Source organism: Chroicocephalus ridibundus, chromosome 1 (genome assembly GCF_963924245.1).
Source record: "Chroicocephalus ridibundus chromosome 1, bChrRid1.1, whole genome shotgun sequence".
Classification (NCBI taxonomy): Eukaryota; Metazoa; Chordata; class Aves; order Charadriiformes; family Laridae; genus Chroicocephalus; species Chroicocephalus ridibundus.
Genome location: NC_086284.1, coordinates 14,999,700 through 15,013,583, shown reverse-complemented (window position 1 = coordinate 15,013,583; position 13,884 = coordinate 14,999,700). Strand labels below are relative to the sequence as shown.

Sequence of the window (13,884 nt, the reverse complement as noted above, 5' to 3'; positions counted from 1 at the left end):
CGCCCAATCAGCGCCGCCGTCTGGCGGTCACCCAATCAACCCCCATCACCGGAGCAGGGGATTGGCGGCGGCGGGTCCAGCGAGGGGCGGCGATTGGGCGGTGAGTTTTGAAGGCAGGTTTGGCGCGGGGCGCTGATTGGCTGCCACCAGAGCCCCGAGCCCGGGGCGGAGGGAGCGGGGCGGGGGGTTGGGGGGGGGGGGGGCGCGCGGGGTGACGCCGATGCCGACACCGAGACAAGGGGGCGGCGGCGCGGCGGCGGCGGCGCGGGCTGGGCGCGGGGCCTGGGCCTAGGCCGGCGGCGGGGCTGCGCTCCCCAGGCGGCGGGGGCGGCTCCTGGGCGGCCGCTCCGGCCCTCGGCCCCCCCGGCACCTCCCTCTTCCCCTCCCTCGGCCCGCCCGTGTCCGCCCCGCGGATGGCGGCGGCGGCGGCGGCCGCCCCGGCTCTTTACGCCTGCACCAAGTGCAACCAGCGCTACCCCTTCGAGGAGCTCTCCCAGGGCCAGCAGCTCTGCAAGGTGCGGCGGGGAGGAGGGCGGCGGCGGCGGCCCCGGCCCCGGCGGGACCCCCCTGAGGGCGGGGGCCGGTGCGAGGGTTTGGGGGCCGTGGGGAAAAGCGCGGGGGGGAGTAACGCCGCTTTTCTCCCCTCAGGAGTGCCGGATCGCCCACCCCATCGTGAAATGCACTTACTGCCGGTCGGAGTTCCAGCAGGAGAGGTAGGGCAGGGCGCCGAGCCCGGCTGGGGGAGGAACGGCCCTTTCCTGCCTGTAAAGGCAGAAATTCGCCCCCCGGGAGACACTAAAAAGGGCAGAACCGCAGGAAAATAACCCGCCCCCCTGCTCTGGCGGCACCGGCGGGTCGCCTAAACCCGGCACAGCCTTAAGATGCGCTCACCTGCCGTTACCCGCTCGCCACAGCCCGGGTCTGCCCCAGCGCCGTCCTGTGATTGCCTGGGGAGGAATGTCAAGGGGGGTATTGGTTGCTGAATTCAACATTATGCGATTTTGTCTTTAGCAAAACCAATACGATATGCAAGAAGTGTGCCCAAAACGTGAAGCAGTTTGGAACGGTGAGTAGGCTCTTAGCCCTAAACATCGAAGTTCATTCACACGTTAAACTGAAAAAAAAAAAAAAAAAAAAAAAAAAAGCCGTCTTGCAGCTACACTTCTTATATTCTTTTCTGGGGAAAAAAAAAAATTACCTTTCGGAAGGGTGGTGACAATTACTGGCAGCTCTCGATTTCCGTCGTGGCTTACAGTTCCTTTTTTTTCAAATTGAAATCCATTGCGATTATATGTATAGCATAACAGTTATGAATAATATAGCCATTCACAGCAAAACCAATGTTATTTCACTTTATGCATGTAGAATTATTCTTCACATACTCTCATAAACGCACGCTTGGTGGAAGAAAGACCATTAGCTGTCTGTGCTCTTAATGAGTGGTAAATGTGAAAATCTAATAGCACCACATAGTTTATATTACGTAAGTCTTTAAAATTTTAAATGCATGTTAATCATGTTAAGCTATTAAGTAGAAAAGATGAGTATTAGCTGTATGCGTGTTACTTTGTGTCTTCTCGTCTTGAATTTGAGCTTCAGTTCTGTTAGAAAAATGAATTTTTTAAATACGTGAATACACACACTGTATCTGAGCGCCCTGCAGATACTAGTTTATAGGCGGTATCAAGGTAATCTTGTTGTGAAACAAAAGTGCATAATTTCTATATGTCTTGATGACATACACCATATTAGATGAAATTCAGCTTATTTGAGAAATGTAACAGCTGTTGGTATGTAGTCAGGCATTTTGTGAACGTAAATGTAAACTGAACAAAAAACATTCTTTTAAAAGCTTAAAATACAGCAAAATGAAGTGCAGGACAGATCAAACAATGTTTTTTATCAGTAGTTCATCAAAAAAAGGAACCGCATTGAAGATAATCAGCCATTTCTAACCTATGAAAACTGACAGCAATTTTATTTTCCAGCGGCATATTATTCTAGTTGAGCGTATGATATAAAAGTTGGTATCCTGACCTGATGGCATCTGAAGCTTTTTGTTGTTTGTGTTTTTGGGTTTCTTTTTAAGTTTCCTGCAGAATTGCAGGGATCAGGATACTAATCTTGGAACTGCAGAGTTATCAAATCCATGATGAAGGAAGAGGGATGTTTTCAGAAACTTCCAGTCTAAAAAATGACTTGATTACTCTTTTTCTAAAGTTTTTAAAGTAATTTCTTTAGTAATGTCTTTAGTAAAACAGAGAAAAAATGTCATATTTTAAAAAAAAATTAAAAAGAAGCAGGGGTGGAGGTGAGCAATCCCATTGTATGTGTTTCTTTCATTGATACGTACCTGAGGTTTCATGGAAAGTTCAGACTGGTGTTGACCATTGAAGCAGCATCATTTTAGGGGAAAAGTTTATTATTGAAGATAAAAATGGTAGGTAAAAGGTTCTTTAGGATAGGTTATATGAAGCTCTAGTAGTTTAGAAGTGTCATTGTGTGATTTGAAGTACCTATTTTCATTACAGAAACTCTAAATGTATTAACTTGAGTTCATCTTACGTTTTTTTTCAGCCCAAGCCTTGTCAGTATTGTAACATTATTGCAGCATTTATTGGCACAAAATGTCAGCGTTGCACCAACTCGGAGAAGAAGTATGGCCCACCGCAGACCTGTGAACAGTGCAAACAGCAGTGTGCTTTTGATCGAAAAGAGGAGGGAAGAAGGAAGGTAGGCTTTATTCCATGGTTGTAATGGTTTAGGCTGACAGCAGACCATGTTCCTTCTTCAAAAGAGAAAGATTAACAGGAACGTATCTTAAGTTCACTAATATTAGATTAAAGTTGCTGTGCTGTTCTTTACAATATTTGAATTAAATTTTGCAACCTGCAATTGTTACGTTAGCTACTGAGCTAACTTACTTTAAATTAAATCACTCTTGAAAATAAGCTTAAATGTAAGCTGACAGTTGTAGCTGGGAAACAAGAGGTTAAGCAGCTGAATAGTTCCCAGTGCTTCGATTTTATTTTTTATGTTTCGTTTACTGCTAAGACTGCTTTCTAGCGTAACTTTAAATGACAAAAAGAAATGGAGTAATATTGACTTTACTAAAAGATAACGTGCATACATTGGAGATATGGTAGTACTGTTCCGTACCAAAGAGATGTCTGGATTTTCCCCAGAGATAACAGATGAAGTGAAACAAATTTTTCTTGCAAATATTTAAGTACATCTTTCCTAGCTCAAATATACTTGGAAAAAAAACACTGCTATGAATTATTTCCCAAAAGGTTGATGGAAAGTTGTTGTGTTGGCTCTGCACACTGTCCTACAAGAGAGTGCTACAGAAGACAAAAGAACAGAGGAAGAGCCTAGGATCGTCACATTCGAACTCCTCATCTGCATCGCTTACTGAAAAAGACCAGCATCATTCAAAACACCACCACCATCACCACCATCATCATCGTCACAGCAGCAGTCATCATAAGTAAGTATTTCAACAATTAAAGTAGCTGTTGGTACCTCTTTCTCTTCTGTGTTCTGTTAGTACTGAAATCAAATCAAAGGAATTAAGAAATGCTGTTTAAAACATGGCATCAGAAGCAGTAGCAGAATGTCATTCTTCCATGGTCCGTCAAAATCGTTGTATTCTTACAGTTTGGATGAAGGGAGATCAGCAAAAAGCAGCAATTCTTGGTGATCATCAGACTGGTCAATGTTAAAATTGGTTACAAGTCTAGAAAAGAAACCCGCAGAGCGGCCACAGAAACAAGATACTTAGGGATAAACTTGAATTTGGCTTTCTAAGCAGTAACTGCTATTTTATGTGCATTTACCATGGGTTAAAAGCATGTGTTAGCAGTGAGCACAGAGCAGCTACTTTGCTCAGAATCCTTTCCCTAGCTTACTTCATTCTGACTTGTTTGTGTGCACATACTGGCAGTTAAATGGAGAAGCAGAAGCAACGGTGTGGCACCACCCTCGGACTAAGAGTGTAGGACCAGTTTCTATCTATTTACTAGTTTTTATAACCAAATCTTTCTGGAATTGGCAGTTTGTGAGTGGCTGTCATACAGACATGGGAAAGTAACACTGTCAGTTTGGTTACTGGCACTCTGGTAACGTTTCACACAGTTTTGTCCCATCTTCTGCAAGGTTTTTCAGCGTGGCCATGGCATAGACAACGTACCAACCTTAACGAACATACACAGTTTACTTAGTCGTAAATCACAGAATTGATTTGTTTTTTATGTCAGTATAATAGTCCTCATGATTCTTATTTTCATTGGTAAGCTTATGGCAGCGTAACTTCAGAGCTACTTATTTTATTTTTATGTTGGATAGTAAATACTACGGCTGCCATGGTAATGACCCTGACCCCAGACACACAATCACTTTAATTCTAAGCTTCACTTTTCTAGTGCTAATAATTTTCTAACTTGACTGAAACTTGCCTAAGTGTGACTTAAAGATAGAAGTAAAATAAACTGGAATAATACTGGGAATGAGGAGAAGAGAAATGCGTGTACTTTCACTTAAAAAAGAAAAATAAGTTGGTTTTTTTTAGGAATTTGAAGAAGAAAATGAGTCTTGTCAGGCAGAGAGTTATTGTACTGTTCCTGTTCTCTCAAATCTCTGCTGAAAATGGAGTTACAACAAGCTAAATCTAATTGAATGTATGTGGCAGAGGTATAGTAAGGATTAAATAAAAAATACTTTGCTCTCTGCTACAGAATAGAACCTGTAATATCCTTGGGAGTTATAGAAGTAAGCGTATCTCTATAAAGATCATAATGTACCTGGTTTGGCACCTTTTTTCTATAGGCTGCCATGGATCCATTGCTTCTGGTCCAATAAATGCGACTCCTTTTCCCTATGCCTTTCAGTTATTGTTAAGATGAGGCAATGAGGTAGAAATATAGACTCATTGAACTATTTCATTGAGTGCAATCTTCTACATTCTACCGTTCCTGTATCAGTGGTGTTTCTTAGTTGCTTTTGAAATTATTGGAAACAACTGTTTAGACCTGAAAAGCGGTTACTTTCAGGGATCCAAAACTTGGCTCTGCTCCTGTGCCATCACATAAGCGCCACTTCAGGCAATGTTCATATGGCAGCATGGGAATCCCAGGAACGCCGCTTTAGACCAGCATACCCAGTACAAGATAAGCGATATAAAGTTCACAAAAATTGGGAGGTACCAACAAAAAGGCTTAACCATCAGTCTGGAAGTCTGCCCCTTGTGTCTTACAATAGTGTAAACATTTAGCCAAGAAATATTTTTATAGCATCCTGACATATTATAGAGTGATCACGAATATGACAGATAATACAACTGTCTAACTGAAAATTCATAATTGTTAACTTTATTAAAAAAAAATAATGGGGGTGTGTGGATTTTTCTCAAGTACAGATAACCATTCACATAAACTTAGCAATAATGGCATGTTTGGTCAGTTACCAAATATGTTTCACATATTTCAGAATCAGCAGTCTGAGTCCAGAACAAGATCAGGGACTATGGAAACAGAGGTAAATATGACACTATTTATTAATTACCTTTTAATTTATCTTGCAGTTTTCATTTAAAGGACTTTTTTCTTGCATTGCTGGCTAGTCTCTAGCATTCCAGCTAGGAGAATGAGTTAGTTATTTTACATGTACCAAATGGTGATATTAGAGAGTTATATAGTATGAGGCTTTAGGTTTACATTTTGTTTGATTTCAGCCATAAATCCTCTGCAGCTATTCAGAATGAAACTCCAAAGAAAAAACCCAAACTGGAATCCAAGCCATCAAATGGAGATAGGTAAAGTTATATTTTCGTAAAGCTGAGCCATTTCAACCAGACAGAGCACTGATGTGTGGCCAGTTGCTTCTTTTATTTTTTTTGTTTGTTTGTTTTTGTCTGAAGAATGAGGGAGGTGAAACTGTTGTCCAGACAGACACATTATTGGGTGGCATCTGAGTGCTGTCAGTCAAATAAATGACTTTATTAGCAGAAAACTGGCACTGTGTTCCTGCTTTTAAGCTGTTTGGGGTAAAATTAAATAAAGTTTATGTATGAGGCAACAGTTGTCAATGAAACAGTATTCCTTAACGTCGGTGTTTTGTCAGTTAGATGCAGTGTTGAATCTGCTGCTTTAAGCTGACCTGGTATCTAGAGAAGTCTTTTGAACCTTAATGTGGGAGACTGAATCTTTATTCTGTCTCTGGCTAAACAGTTGGAATAAAAATAAAAGTGGCTGCTTCAGTCAAAAGGTATTTGTCCCCCTCAAAGCTAATACTTAATTATATTTCTGCAGGTGTATGTAATGTGTGCCATTAGTAAGGTAATTTGCCAGTTGCATCCATTTCTGTCAGGTACATACTTTTTTTGCATTAGTCCTTAAGGATGTCTGTGGAATTATTAATTATCCAATTTGAATTTTTAAAAAAAAGTTACTGTTTTTTCCCGTTGATGTTGCAAGTAACTATTGTTTTTTATTTTTAGTAGCTCTATAAATCAGTCAGCAGACAGTGGAGGAACTGACAACTTTGTCCTCATAAGTCAGCTGAAAGAAGAAGTAATGTCACTTAAACGTCTTCTGCAGCAAAGAGATCAGACTATTTTAGAAAAAGATAAAAAGGTAAAAGGTGCACCTGCTTAATTATAATGTAATAATTTTGTTTTCTATTTTGTAGACTCCAGACAATGTCAAAATGGTGACATAAAACAAAAATCAGATACAATTTTTTTGTATAGCAACTGACCAGATCTTACCATTTAAAGGACACGTTTGGGACTTTTCTATCATGAATAATATTTTGGCTCCAAGTCAAAGAGGAATTTTTCTTGCCTCACTTCAGCCATCTAGAAACTAGCCATCTGGTTCACTGTTACTTGGGCTGTGTGACACAGGCGATGGATAAAATGTGAGACGGTGGTTTGTATGTTTTATGTATTCTAAACTGAGTCACGGCAAAGATCCTGAATACCTACATAGGCTGATGGACACACAAGATAAGAGGAGGATTCAGAGTGGTAACGGTTCAGAGTTTAGGATAGGTTTGTTTTATTTTTTAACTAAAGCGACTATAGCCATAATTAATGAGTCTGCATCCAAATTTACATGCACAGTGTATGAATATTAAGTGTTTTAATTTTAAAAGATTGGTAGCATATATGTAGGTTAGGTTATCACGTCTCTGTGTATGGTCAGAGACTAGAAGAAAAGCTTGGGTTAGATGCCTGGCAGTCAACAAAAGTTAGCAAAATAGCCGGGCTCAAATGGCTTCAGTGAAACTCATACAACAGATTTGCCCTTCAAACAACCTAAGGACTAACAAGAAAAGAGAAATAACTACAAATATGTACTTTGCCCTTACTAGAGCTTATTTCTCTGCCATCTGATTAACTAGAAGCTTTTAAGGCACTGTCTGTAACGGTGGCTCTGGGGTGTCTGTTCAGGATTCAGTACGTTATGGAATTGTATTAAGAATAAATGTACTATATTTTCAAGTGAAATTTTGATTATAGATGCATAGTGGCCTATCAAAACATTGATGGTTGAGAAAGGCTCGTTGATCCTGAAAGGAGGATGTTTCCACTTTTAAACCATAGTTCAGTATTTTAAGTTCTACGCTTCAATGTGTTTTGTAAAGGATATTGAACCTTTTTTCATTTATATCAGTGTTACAATATACCTAGTGTTGGAAGTACTTGCTATTTCAAGCCTTTAAATAGTTGATGTGAAAGAGCTGAACAGTCTGTCATGGATTTGCTTTAGGTATTTTCTTCAAAGGACAGACATTAAGGCCCTGATCTCTCTGTTATAAAGCCAGTAGAAGATGATGATTCAGTAGGAAATTTACTTACTTCTTTTTATATTTGATCTAGTAGGCAGAGCTAACAAAAGGGTTAGGTAAGGAAATGTCACCTACTTCTGCGGAACCACTGCAGTAATTTGTTTTGTGATGTTTCCATGGGAGAGCATCTAATAATTTTAATATCCCCACAGCTAAAACTATTTATTTGACCTCAGAGTACTTTGAACTTAAAGACTCCTTCAAGGCATGAATTACTCACTTCCAGAATGTCACATACTTTCTTCAGCTGCTGCGGGGCGGAGAAAAGCTGAACACATCATACAATGTTTGGGTAGCTGAAAAAAATACAACAAATGAATGCACTGCAGAGGTTTTTTTGACTGTAAGACAGTAAATTTAAAGTCCCGTACTGGGATAAAAGCTTGAGCCAGACCTGTGGGAGACTCCTGTTAAGATCTTGTCCCAAAATTTGTGTAGGGACAGCATTTGAACAGTTTGGAGCACGCCAAATCAAAAAGCTTTGAAGTGTATAATGTATGGCAGCAAAACCAACTCGGTACCCCAGCTTTACAGGCAATCCTCATTCATCATTTTTGGTTATGAGTCAGGATCTCAGGCATGTTGTTACAGTGCTTATTGTTTGCAGTCCTAGCCTTGTTTCGCTTTCTGGACAAGATGTTAGTGACACACCAAGACGTTACTGCAGGGCTCTGAGACTTGATCCTTAGGAAGGGACCACAGTTTGCTGAATGTTCACAGGTAGTGCGTTTGCTCATCTAGTTGCACACTTTACTATGGTGCAATACTGCCACTAGTTTTTTTGATACTTAGTTTGTGGTATGTGGTTTTTGTACTGGATCCCCTGTAATTTACAACACCTATTGAGTACATATCTAGAGCAGCAGTCGGGGTACAGTGGGGTATGTATGCGTCTATGAAAATACCCGTGCTTTATTTAGGACCGTTTGGTTCAGAGTTCTGAAGACCTTGGTTCAGAGTTTTGAATACCTTGTTTCACTACGTGTGATTTGACATATCCTAATGGCAGTCTTGGTGGTCATTTTAGGAATGTATGTTCTGATTTGTTACAGCGAGCTTCTTTGCTAGCAAAGAGGCTTCATTTCCTCATAAGTCCAAATTGACCGGAGAGGTTCAAAATAGCCAGGTGAATCTGGGATGCTTTGAGGAACTAGACTTTTTAAAGAAGTGGTTCCTAGAACTTCTGGGTCCATATACAACAAACTGTTAGTGGTTCACCCAGCTGCATATGCTTCTAGAAGAAGCATTCAGCTGCATGGATAGAAGAATATATGACAATTTAGAAACACCTGCTTTAGTGCTGTGTCGTCTGGACCTCTGCCTGTCTCAGGAGAGACCCAGTGGCAGCAATACTACACCATGCCCTCAGAATTAAATCATAAATGAAGTAATTTTAAATTACACATTTCTAATAACACACTTTAATTCACTGTTGTGGATGGAGAAGCAGTGAAACTCTGGAATGTGTATTTCTGTTTAAGACAAAGTGTAGTGTAAAAGGACAGAAAGGAATCCTTTCTGTTGTCTTTGTATGGAAGATTTTTCGTGTGTTACCGTACTATATAACTGAAGAGACATAACTGAAGATTGTGATAAGTATCTCACAGCTGAAAGAACAGCTAAGATTATAAGTCATTGGTCTTGTGTTTGAATTTTTTTTTGTTGACAATTAACCTTCTTTATGCCAAATCCTGAGCAAATAATATGGTTATACAAGTACAGTTATTTTCTTCATATAAAGTAGACTTACTTACTTTTCAAGCTACTTCTCAAGTGCTGAGCTGTCAATACTACAATAGTAAATAAATATAGTGTTTATTGAGATCCCTGAGGCTTCCATAAAGATTTCACAGATTGATTAGAAGATGTACACTGTAGCGCTCCAAGGATCTTCATAGAATTTGTGTTTTCAGTTGACAGAACTGAAGGCAGACTTCCAGTACCAGGAGTCTAACTTGAGGACAAAGATGAACAGTATGGAGAAAGCTCACAAGGAAACTGTGGAACAGTTGCAGGTGAGTAATTGCTTATTGGTACTTGAGAAATACTTCAGATGGAATTATGTATACAGGCTGTTCACTCACATCAATGAAATAATACCAGGTTCCTGCATGATCATTACCACATTTAACTTTGGATGCATTGTACAGCAGTTCTACAGTCAACTGACAGTCTCCATATGAATTAAACTCACTGCATGAATTACTTTCTAACTTTTAAGAGACAGAGGCTTACTTCACATTCTTTCTCAAAGGTTATTTTTTGTGTCTCTTCTCTGATATTTAATGAGTTGTCAGTGTGCTATGGATCTGATTTAACCGCTCAGCATAACACAATTGACGCTTAAATGTCTGTTGTTAAAGCAGCCTGAATTAGTTGCCTTAGAAATCACAGACTGAGCAGGTACTCAGTGCAGTACCTCAGATACTGAATTTTGCAATAGAGGAAATGTGGTTACCTTTTCTGTTAAAGAAGGAATACGCATATCAAAAAGCATATACAAATCTTTGAAAAGTGATCATTATCTCTTTGAATATTCTCAGCATGTACGTTTTGATAATTTGTTTTATAAATGCAACGGGAAATTACTGCGTGATGCTACTATCTGAGATGTTTCAGTAATTCATAAAACTTTTTTTTTTTTTTTATCTGTATTGCAGGCCAAAAACAGAGAACTACTCAAACAGGTTGCAGCATTGTCAAAGGGTAAAAAGTTTGATAAAAGTGGGAGCATACTAACATCTCCTTGAGAAACTGGTTATTCATGGGGTTTGCTACTCAATGGAAATTTGAGTAATTCTGTGAAGCCCTTAAAATCCTGTGTAGTGGAAAAAATATTTTTGCACACCAGATTAGTTGGCATGTTTCCTACACGTTTTTATAATTAATATGCAGCTTTTTTTAGTTACTGTTCAGATGAAATACTTCAACTGGCTTGAAGAATGTTTTTATTTTTTTGATATTGGAAACTTTTTGCCAGCAATAGTATTAAACAATTGCATAGAGAACATGGCAGTGCTCTCTCTAAACGGACAACATGCAATAACAAACTAGGTGTACTTTTTACAAAGCAGCAACTGAGTCTTTTAAGCTACACTGTCAGCCAAAAGTGTATGAATCTGCAGTGACACTGAACACTGGTTTCTGGCAACTGTTCTTTTACTTTGTATCAAAATATAAATTTAGAATGGAAATCATGGTGCTCTCAAGTGAAACTAAAAAAAAAAAAAAAAGGCATATATGTATGTGTAAATACACCTGTAACGGTTATATTCTTAGTTATAACAAGTAATTAGTGTTTTACATTCTTGTGATAGGGATTTACCGAAAGATTATCTATTGTACAGTAACAGAGGCAGTGTGGTTTTTGTAAGATTTACTGTAGATTTTTCTTGCAAGTGCCTTTCTCCAACTGTTTATTTATAGGAATGTTGGTATTTTGTACATAAGGTTTTTATGTTTTAAAATCATGTTTAATAAATGTTTTATGTAAATATAAATGTGTGTACAGAGGAATCTGAAACAAAGATCAAAGTGGCTAGTGCAGTGCTTGAAGCAGCATTAAGAGCTAGCGAATTGATGGACAGTGAGTATTGGCTTTAGATAACCTTCGTAGCTTGTGTCTGTGAGGTGTAGAATTTTGTTAGTGCTGCTCATGCCAAACACTTCCTGAAAAAAAACAAAATGGTTTTTTTTGCCACATTGGGGTTTAGGGGTTTGTTTATATATTTTTTCCCATTTGGCACAGCGCTAATTTTAATTCCATAGCAGACATTGTACTCCCAATGTTACATCCTTAATTGGTGATACAGACTCAAAGTTTTAAAAAAAAACGTATTCCCCATTGTCCGTTTTGATGTACTTGGTTGTAACTTCTGGTGACTCTTCGTAATGAATTGCAAGATTCTCATCCCCCAGTAAAGAAACACAATGAGAAAACAGTAGCCAAAACTAATGGTCTTGAAATTAATTAAGGGAGTGGATGTGGTGTCGAAGGGTGGGCTGTTTTAATGTTTTGAGTAGATTTTGATTCTAAATTACATCAGTTTAAGTTTAGCTCTGCTCCTAATGGACATTAGTCATATTCAGAAATTTCTATTAGGCATAATTTAGTGTCCCCCAGGGTCTCTGTTCAGGAAGGTGAGTTACGAATCAGCATAAAAGAAGTGGACTCAATGTAAGTAAAGGTTTAGTTCAGCTCTGGGTACTGGTTGGTAACAGGGTAACTGCTTATATTTCAGTAAGCTTAATTATGTAGAATAAGCTACACACCTGTTAATTAAAGAACTAAAATCTGAAGTTCCTTGGCTAACCATCCACGTACTGAACTATGAACACCTTTTCAGTAGTTCAAACAAGTTCCAGCAGTGACAGACTACTGAAAAAAAATCAAGCTAGCTTGTTTCGGATGGTGTACATGTATTTTTATACCCTAAGATCAACTTTTTATGTTTATAAATGCTCTTTAAACTTGCTAAACTAGGGTAGAGAATGCGGCTATACTTTGGGGATGTTGTTATTTTTTTTTTTTAATATACAAATTTATGACTTTCATTAATTCAGAGTTAGTCTTTTGATACTGTTGGGTTTTTTTCCAGTTGAATGGCAACCCATGTTTGCTTCATGTTTTTAAAACACAGAAATACATAGCAAATTGAAATGTTTGAATTAAGATCGCTTAATGATTCCTGTTCAAGCTGCAATAAGGACATTTTAAAGGAACAAACAGAAATTCTACATTAGAAGTAATTGACTTTATAAATCCCAATCCAAAAAATTTTTAGGGGCTTCACAGTATTTAGTTCTAATTAAATACCTGCGGGTTTTTTTCCATGAATCTCATTTTTAACATGAATTTTTTTAAAGTTGTAAAGTAGCCAACTGAATCCCAGTCCTGAAAATAGCGTCCTGGAGCTGTAGATCATTGACATAATAAACTGATGTTCTTTAAACGTGGATCTGCGAGGAGATTGTTGTACTGTATTGTGCTTTTTAGCCTGTTTCCGGATGTTGATTAGCGTTGACCAGTAATGGCCCTTTTGGCTCAAGTTATTTATGTATTTTAAGCCTGTGAATATCGCGGCCCCCTTTTAGATAGGATGTCTAAATACGCGTTCTGCAGTGAAGCTATTCAGCTGTCCACATGTATAGACTATTGAAATACTGTACTGGCACACATCTGACCGTTGACATTTTGTACCTTTTCTAAATCCAACGTTTCACAATAAAATCTTGTCAAAACATTAATCTGTCCCTTTAAAATTATTCAAAGATTCGTACTTCTTGCTCATCCTTTGCGCTATGTCACTCACTAAAAGTCTGTGGCCAAAAAAATGCGGAATAGTTGCATTTAGTATTTAGATTTCTGGGTTGATGAAAGACCTTGGGCTGTCTACAAATCGTAACAATATAGAGCTTCAGATTAATCTCTCTCAAGAAAATATTTTGGTTTTCTACAACTGGATTACAATACATAGAAATAGTTTCTTGTAGAGAAGAAGAAGAAACTGTTAAGGTTTAACTGAAATCTAGTGACATTTAATAAAACCTTTAACAGGCTTTTTATATTCTGATTAACATCCACACTCACATTTAAAACTACCTGAATTTTGGTCTTAATCTGTAAACTGTAAGGTTGTTCGTCCTTTATATGCATTGTGTGCGATTAGGTGATCCTGAGATTTGAAGTGATGTTGATAATTTCTGTGTCCGTTCCCTTTCTTGTGCTGGGGAGGGGTTGGGTGCCGACACCAACGTGCTGTCGCTCGCGGTGGCTCCTGGTGTTCAGAGGCGCTTGTGCTGCAATTTGTAGGTCTCATTTTATATTTTTCTCAGCAATCAAGTCTTCATCTTTCCACAAGCCAGCAGAGTACTTCTCATGAAAAAAAAACAAATAAACAACCCAAAAAAACCCAAACCAAGAAGAGAGTAAGATTCTGTAGTTTCTGGTCAAGGCAATGATCTAGAAGGGCGGAATCTTTGGGTTTCAGAGCCCCACTCTTAAAACAGTGTATATTTTTTATTAGTTCTAAT

At 38.8% G+C, this 13,884-nt stretch overlaps 1 protein-coding gene across 7 annotated transcripts; it reads left to right on the top strand.

The window, feature by feature from the left end:
• Positions 1-200: 200 nt before the first annotated feature.
• On the top strand, positions 201-13,098 carry FAM76B (family with sequence similarity 76 member B). Of its 7 annotated transcripts, none has more exons than XM_063329601.1 (10): positions 201-515; positions 649-713; positions 1,012-1,066; positions 2,578-2,733; positions 3,294-3,490; positions 5,488-5,535; positions 5,732-5,812; positions 6,500-6,632; positions 9,765-9,866; positions 10,512-13,098. In XM_063329601.1, exons 1-10 carry the CDS (start codon positions 414-416, stop codon positions 10,599-10,601), a joined length of 1,029 nt encoding a protein of 342 aa, XP_063185671.1. In that variant the 5' UTR covers positions 201-413; the 3' UTR covers positions 10,602-13,098. The 7 variants fall into 7 exon arrangements, with proteins under 7 accessions (XP_063185671.1, XP_063185662.1, XP_063185691.1 ...); XM_063329592.1 differs by having other exon boundaries at positions 6,497-6,632; XM_063329621.1 differs by lacking the exon at positions 5,488-5,535.
• Positions 13,099-13,884: the final 786 nt, after the last annotated feature.